Here is a 7,983-nt window from a genome sequence, read left to right as displayed (position 1 = left end):
TGAACTACAAATGCCCTTAAGAATGCTAAAGGCAAACAGAAATGAGATATACAGCTCTCTGCTTACAGCGCGTCACGCTCGTCAGGAAAGTGAGTGAAACACACACACACTTTTTTATCAAATAATACGTCATTAATAGCGGTTCACTTCCGCGATTTGGTACGATTGCATTCACATCAGCAGCGAACCGTACTGGAGTTCACATGCACCGTACCCCAGACCACCCTTTTTAAGCGGACTCGGGTACGGTTCGCGGATGTGCTCCCGAGTTCGGAAGACAGCGTACACATCATCCAAATGTACCGAACTCTGAAATCAATCTCTTAGACTCTTAGAATGACCATGTGACCTTTAATAGAACTGTTTAATGTGTAAATATGAGTCAGATTCTGATGTTTAAGATTGGGAATTGAGAACTTGGAATCTGTTATTTTAAAAATTATTTAAAAAAATAGTAAATTCAGTTTGATTTCAGTGTCTGATTTCAGCTGGTTAAAAATTCTCATTAGCTTGTTCAAACTGGTCAAAAATGGTTATTAGCTGGACCAAGATGGTCAAAAATAGCCATTAGCTGGCCCAAACTGATTGAAAATGGTCATTAGCTTATACTAGCTGGACGAAAATGGTCATTAGCTGGTCCAAACTGGTTAAAATGGCTATTAGCTGGACCAAGATGGTGAATAATTGTCATTATCTGCCTGATCTAAACTGGTTAAAAATGGTCATTAGCTTGTCCAAACTTATTATGGTTATTAGCTGGACCAAGATGGTCAAAAATGGTCATTAGCTGGTCTAAACTGGTCCAGAATGGTTATTAGCTGGTCTAAACTGGTTAAACATGGTCATTAGCTTGTCCAGACTTGTTGAGAATAGTTATTAGCTGGTCCAACGTGGTTAAAAATGGTCATTAACTGGTCCAAATTGGTCAACAATTGTTATTAGCTCATCCAAGCTGGACAAAAATGGTCATTAGCTGGTCTAAACTGGTTCAAAGTGGTTATTAGCTCTTCTAAACTGGTTAAAATGGCCATTAGCTTGTCCAAACTGGATGAAAATGCTCATTAGCTAATCCAAGCTGGACAAAAATTGTTATCAGCTGGCCCAAACTGGTTAAAAATTTATATTAGCTGTACCAAGATAGTCAAAATAGTCTAAACTGGTTCAAAGTGGTTATTATGTGTTCCCAACTGGTTAAAATGGCCATTAGCTTGTCCAAACTGGATGAAAATGCTCATTAGCTAATCCAAGCTGGACAAAAATTGTTATCAGCTGGCCCAAACTGGTTAAAAATTTATATTAGCTGTACCAAGATAGTCAAAATAGTCTAAACTGGTTCAAAGTGGTTATTATGTGTTCCCAACTGGTTAAAAATAGTCATTAGCTGGATCAAGATGGTCAAAAATAGTCTAGATCAGTGGTTCTCAATGTGTGGGGTGCGCCCGCCAGGGGGGGTGCAGGAGTATTGCAGCTCTACACTTTTACGCTACAGATTTTTTTTATAGGTTTAAAGGGGGGTGCGACCAAAAAAGTTTGAGAACCACTGGTCTAGATATTACTTGGATCTTGATGTATAAAACTTGGAAACGAGAACTTTAGATCCATTACTTTAAAAATACTAAATCCAGTTTGATTTCCTGATCTTCTTGAGTTATGATCTTCTGCTGATGATGAAGACTTTGATTGTAATCTATCTTGCCTGTTTCCAGGCAAGTCCTCCGGGTATCCTGGCTCTCCTGGACGAGGAGTGCTGGTTCCCCAAAGCCACGGACAAGAGCTTTGTGGAGAAGGTCCTACAGGAGCAAGGAACGCATCCCAAATTCCATAAACCCAAGAAACTGAAGGACGAGGCGGATTTCTGCATCATGCACTATGCTGGAAAGGTGCTGACTTGCTCCTCGGCTGAACCCATGTGCGATAACATGGCCTTATTTGGGCATTTTAAGCATCTGTGATTGTGTTTTTCAGGTGGATTATAAGGCGGATGAGTGGCTGATGAAGAACATGGACCCACTGAACGATAACGTGGCGACTTTGCTCAATCAATCCACCGACAAGTTTGTTTCGGAGCTGTGGAAGGACGGTGAGTCGATATATCACATTGGATCAGCTATTAAATGCATAGGTTGTGGAGGAAGACTATAAATGCCGAAGAAATGTGTAGGACACAAGGGCGTGAAGCTTTTAAACTCAACAAAGGGGTACAATGACTAACGGATTTGTCCTCTTCTGCTGGTGTTTGGTCCTCTGTTTCTTCCCCTCTCCATCCATCCATACATCCACCCCTTGTTTCACGTCCTCCTGGACCTCTGTACACACCGTCTCCCATCTGTCCGTCTCCCTCAGAGGTCCAGAACTGTCAGAGAGCTTATTTCTATCAGCGTTTTCCTTTCCTTCATTTAGAGCCAGGTGACATCTTTGGTTTTTCTCTCTCTCCCGTGACGTTCTCTTCCTCCTCCATCTCCATCAGCTGTCCTGCGTGACTGAGTTTCTCTGAGGTGTTGAGATATATCTCTGATATTTCTGCTGTCTCTCCTCTCTGTGTAATATAGTGTGCTTTGGCGCCCCCGCTGTTGGTCTGTGGTACTGCAGAAATGGGTATAAACTGCATGGGTTTGGTTCTGTTCTCACCAGTGAAACATGACCACAGTATGCAGTCACACACACACACACACACACACACACACACACTCAATCACTCACGGGGTCCAAAATTCACTTCAGGCAAACCTGACAATGACTGCTGTATAAAAAATGTTTTGGAAATATTCATTTTTACTCCATGAGATAAAAAATTATTTTATATTATATTAAATGATTATTTAGCCTTTTTTCAACTGGTGTTCAGCATAGTACACTTGCCAGTCTCACAGAAACATATAATGCCATGTACAAATATATGATATTACATTTATGTATAATATACAAAAATATATTTAAAAAAAAAAATTTATTTATTAAACATTAAAACTATTTTATTTGGAATTTAAATAAATATATAATATATAAGGAACTTATTTTCTGCTTAAAAAAAATTCAGTGTACTACATCTTAATACATTTATGTTTGGCATGAATATGTTTTTTTTAAATTTGCAATTAATGTATTACTGTTAATAATGTTTATAGATAAAACACTTTCTACGATGTATTTGTGGATGGAAATTATTTCAGTTTTCATTTAAATTCAGGATTTGGTCGTTTTCTTATGTGCTTTTGTCGATTTATTAGTGTGTTTTTATTAAATATTACTATTTAAGTTTAATATATCTTATTTTTTACCTATTTTAATTTCTTAATATTTAATTTATATGATCTATTTAGTTTAAATGTTTAGTTAATGATAATAGCCCTGCTTTTGAACTTTACTCAGTTAATAACACCCAGTGTGAATACAGTGCATAACATGCATCATTGGAGTTACGGCAATACTTTCTTTCAATTACTTTTTCTGTCGTCTTCCTTTCTGACCAATAAAAAATAACAAAAACAAAAAATTACTTACCAAAGTGAATTTTCACTCTTATTTTGTGCTCGTTGAGCCTCATTCATGAAACACAGGCAGAATGAATTGTTTGTGATATTGTTCTGAAATCTGTGTCATTCAATTCAACTTGTGTTCTCACGAACGAGGTGTTTATTTTGGACCCTTGAACACACACACACACATACATAAAGATGACACACACACATGTACGTGTCACCTGCACTGCATTGATTTGGATAATTTTCCCGTGTGCCGCCCCCCCCCACTCTTCACCAGCATCGTGTGTGTCTGTTGTTTGTCACCAGTGCTGACGTGTATTTGACCCACTGAACTGTGGGCAGTTTTCATATCATGACCAGACTGCATGCCTGAGACGAAGCTCTTACAGCGCAGTGACTGTCTGTCTGTCTCTGTGTCTGTCTGTCTCTCAGTGGACCGTATCGTGGGTCTGGATAAGGTGGCCGGCATGTCGGAGCTGCCGGGTGCATTTAAGACCCGTAAGGGAATGTTCCGGACGGTCGGGCAGCTCTATAAGGAGCAGCTGTCCAAACTTATGGCCACGCTCAGAAACACCAACCCCAACTTCGTCCGCTGCATCATTCCCAACCACGAGAAAAAGGTACCAACTGCTGGGCATTCAGGAATAGTTTGTGTTCATTAAAAATAACTATATTAGCGTCCACACCAAGAACGACAGCTGTTAAGATTGCTATGACAATAACTACAGTAGAATTCAAACTAAGGACAGTAATTATAAAGAGAGCTGTAATGATAAATATTCATACCAAGAATGATAACTAAAGATTGCTATAATGATAACTATATCAACATTCACACCAAAGCACGAAAACTGTAAAGATAGCTATAACAATAACTATATTACCTTCCACACCAATTATGATAACTATAAAATAGCTTTAATGATAACTATATTAGCATTCACACCAAAAACGATAACTATAAAGATTGCCGTAACGATAACTACATTAGCATTCAAACCAAAGCACGAAAACTATAAAGATAGCTATACCGATAACTACATTATCGTTCACACAAGAGCAATAACTATAAAGATAGCTATAGCAATAACTAAAGTAGCACTCACACCTAGAACAGTAACCATAAAGATAGCTTTAATGATAACTATTAGCATTCACACCAAGAACGATAACTACAAAGGTCGCTATAATACTATAACGTTATAGCGACTACATATCGCTATAACAATATATAGCATTCACATCAACGTACAATAACTATAAAGATAACTATAACGATAACTATATTCACATTCACACCAATAATGATAACTACCGTATTGACCCGAATAGAAGACGATGTTTTTTTCTTGGAAATACATCTGAAAAAACGCGGTCGTCTTATATTCAGGGTCTAGACTTTGACATGTCAATAATACACCCACAACAATAGGTGGCGCCAAATACGCATAAAACGAGTGTGCCATGAAATACGTAATGTAATGCGTGTTGTAAAGATGAAAACCTTACAGCTGCATGAGTCGTGACTGTCACGTTAGCCTGATGGGACCAAACTCCCTTTGTGATTTTAAAACGTAAGACAGTACCCAGATTTGAAGACTACAGTAAGATTTAACTTCTACTGTTAATAAGATTTTGGTAGGCTACTATTAGATGGATAGCCTAAATATCCTAATTCAGATGGGCTACCTGTTTTTTTTTTTTATGGTATATCAAAAAGTGATATATTCAAATATATTTTTACATCTGGAAAAAGGGGGGTCGTCTTATAATCAGGGTCGTCTTATATTCGGACCAATACGGTATATTCGCGTTAACACCAAACACGATAACTATAAATATAGCTATGACAAAAACTATGTGGTGTCCACACCAACTGCGATATCTATAAAGATTGCTATAACGGTAACTATGTCAGTGTTCAGACAAAGAAAGATAGCTATAAAGATAATTATATTAGAGCTTACACAAACAACGATAACTATAAAGATAGCTATGAGGATAACTATATTGGCGTTCACTCCAAGAACAATAACTACAAAGATTGTGGACCGACTAATTACTGCTGAAATTCACAAATTGCATGTCACAAGTTGAGCGCACAGTACACATAAAAAAAACTGAAAAAAATGATTTGTCCTGAATTCATCATAAACGTTTGCGTTTTGTGTCTCAGGCTGGTAAGTTGGACCCTCACCTGGTTCTGGATCAGCTCCGGTGTAATGGTGTCCTGGAAGGAATCCGTATCTGCAGACAGGGATTCCCCAACCGCATCGTCTTCCAGGAGTTCAGACAGAGGTTTGCTGCTTTCTCTGAGTGCAACTTTTCACATGAATAAATTAGTTCTTCAGAATAAACTCCTTAATTATTCCTCTTAAGAATCTTATTCTCTTAGTGTCTGATTCTCATTGAATTAGTTCTTACTAATGTTAGACCTGATTGTGTGTTTCCATTGATGTTAGCATTGGTTTGTGTTTTTTCACTCAGGTATGAAATCCTCACGCCCAACTCCATTCCCAAGGGATTCATGGATGGCAAACAGGCTTGCGTGCTGATGGTGAGACTAGTTTTACAGTGAAATAAACTGGTTTTAAGTTACGTTATTTTAAGTTTCCTAAACTGAGGTTCATCTGTGTGTCAGATCAAAGCGCTGGAGCTGGATCCCAACCTGTACCGGATCGGACAGAGCAAAGTGTTTTTCCGTGCTGGAGTTCTGGCTCACCTGGAGGAGGAGCGTGATCTGAAGATCACCGACGTCATCATTAACTTCCAGGCCTGGTGCCGTGGATACGTTGCCCGCAAGTGAGTGTCACGATGCATGTTATAGAGTTTAATGACAGCTAATGAGATGCATAAAGCTGCTGAAGTCAAATGAACAATTATTTTACACAATATTCACTCAACATTGAAAATAGAACATTTTGTGCACCATCTAGTGACAAAATTATTTGCTGATGAGTTCTTGCTAGTCAGACGCAGTTGGTATTAGTTGGAGGAACATTGCTATGTGGCTCTTAGCCAGTTTCTACTGTCTTCTGGGTAGTTGCTAGGGTGTTGCTATGTTGTTCTTAGCCAGTTTGTAGTGTGTTGTGTTGCTAGGGTGTTGCTATATTGTTCTTAGCCAGTTTACTGGGTTTAGTGGTTACTAGGGTGTTGCTATATTGTTCTTAGCCAGTTTACTGGGTTTAGTGGTTACTAGGGTGTTGCTATATTGTTCTTAGCCAGTTTACTGGGTTTAGTGGTTACTAGGGTGTTGCTATATTGTTCTTAGCCAGTTTACTGGGTTTAGTGGTTACTAGGGTGTTGCTATATTGTTCTTAGCCAGTTTACTGGGTTTAGTGGTTACTAGGGTGTTGCTATATTGTTCTCAGCCAGTTTTTTGCGTTTACTGGTTGCTAGGGTGTTGATATGTTGTTCTTAGCCAGTTTATTGGTTGCTAGGGTGTTGCTATATTGTTCTTAGCCAGTTTATTAGGTTTAGTGGTTACTAGGGTGTTGCTATGTTGTTCTTAGCCCGTTTGTATGGTGTTCTGGGGGGTTACTAGGGTATTGCTATGTTCTTAGCCAGTTTATTGGGTTTAATGGTTATCAGGGTATTGGGGTGCGATGTAGTTTTATGTAGTTGCTGGAATTTTTGTCATATATAATGTAGAATCTAGACCTGCACATGAACTAAAGTTCATAGATTTTTATCGCTGTCCTGTGGTGTTTAACGGTGTGTGTTTGTCGTTCAGGGCGTTCGCTAAGAGGCAGCAGCAGCTGACAGCCATGAGGGTGATCCAGAGGAACTGCGCTGCGTATCTGAAGCTCAGGAACTGGCAGTGGTGGAGACTCTTCACTAAGGTTCATAAAACACGCACATACGTTCAAATGCGCTGTTATTCTTGACGTGTTCTGTGCTGATGCTGTGTGTGTGTGCTTCAGGTGAAGCCGCTGCTGCAGGTGAGCCGACAGGAAGAGGAAATGCAGGCCAAAGACGAGGAGCTCAACAAGGTTCGGGAGAAGCAGATGGTGGCTGAACAGCAGCTGAAGGAGATGGAGGTCAAACAGCAGCAGGTAACGCGATACTACTTACATTTAGTTTTATATATATATATTTTTTCAATTATATAATATAAATGTTATTTTTATATGTATATATCACACTATAGTTTACTTTTTACATATGTATATATTATCAATTATGGTAAATTTTAAATCAGCTATATATTATGAATTAAACAATGTTGTGTCTATATGGTGAATTTTACATAAACTATGTATATTATGAATAAAATTCTCTATTTTACATATATTATGAATTAGACCCGTATTGTATGTATACACCATATTTTACATTATGCTTATTTGCGTTAAAAATTATTATTATTAATTATATTAATTACGTATTACCAATGACACATTGTTATATTGTGCATGAATTGTACATTATGAATTGTGTATATCATGCTATATTTTAGATTATATATATATATATATATATATATATATTATGTAAACAT

General features: G+C 38.0%; 1 protein-coding gene across 1 annotated transcript in view; it reads left to right on the top strand.

Annotated features, from left to right (window-relative positions):
• Positions 1-7,983, top strand: part of LOC107672897 (myosin-9-like) — a 66,317-nt gene that overhangs the window by 44,141 nt on the left and 14,193 nt on the right. The window contains exons 15-22 of the mRNA XM_016466273.1: positions 1,707-1,880; positions 1,966-2,080; positions 3,915-4,102; positions 5,659-5,780; positions 5,970-6,039; positions 6,124-6,284; positions 7,216-7,324; positions 7,406-7,537. Coding sequence (XP_016321759.1) covers positions 1,707-1,880; positions 1,966-2,080; positions 3,915-4,102; positions 5,659-5,780; positions 5,970-6,039; positions 6,124-6,284; positions 7,216-7,324; positions 7,406-7,537 — 1,071 coding nt within the window. The remainder of the gene's footprint in view (positions 1-1,706; positions 1,881-1,965; positions 2,081-3,914; positions 4,103-5,658; positions 5,781-5,969; positions 6,040-6,123; positions 6,285-7,215; positions 7,325-7,405; positions 7,538-7,983) is intronic.

Source organism: Sinocyclocheilus anshuiensis, unplaced genomic scaffold (assembly GCF_001515605.1).
Source record: "Sinocyclocheilus anshuiensis isolate Anshui unplaced genomic scaffold, SAMN03320099.WGS_v1.1 scaffold464, whole genome shotgun sequence".
Classification (NCBI taxonomy): domain Eukaryota; kingdom Metazoa; phylum Chordata; class Actinopteri; order Cypriniformes; family Cyprinidae; genus Sinocyclocheilus; species Sinocyclocheilus anshuiensis.
The sequence above is the reverse complement of the archived record's forward strand: the minus strand, read 5'-3'. Positions and strand labels throughout refer to the sequence as shown.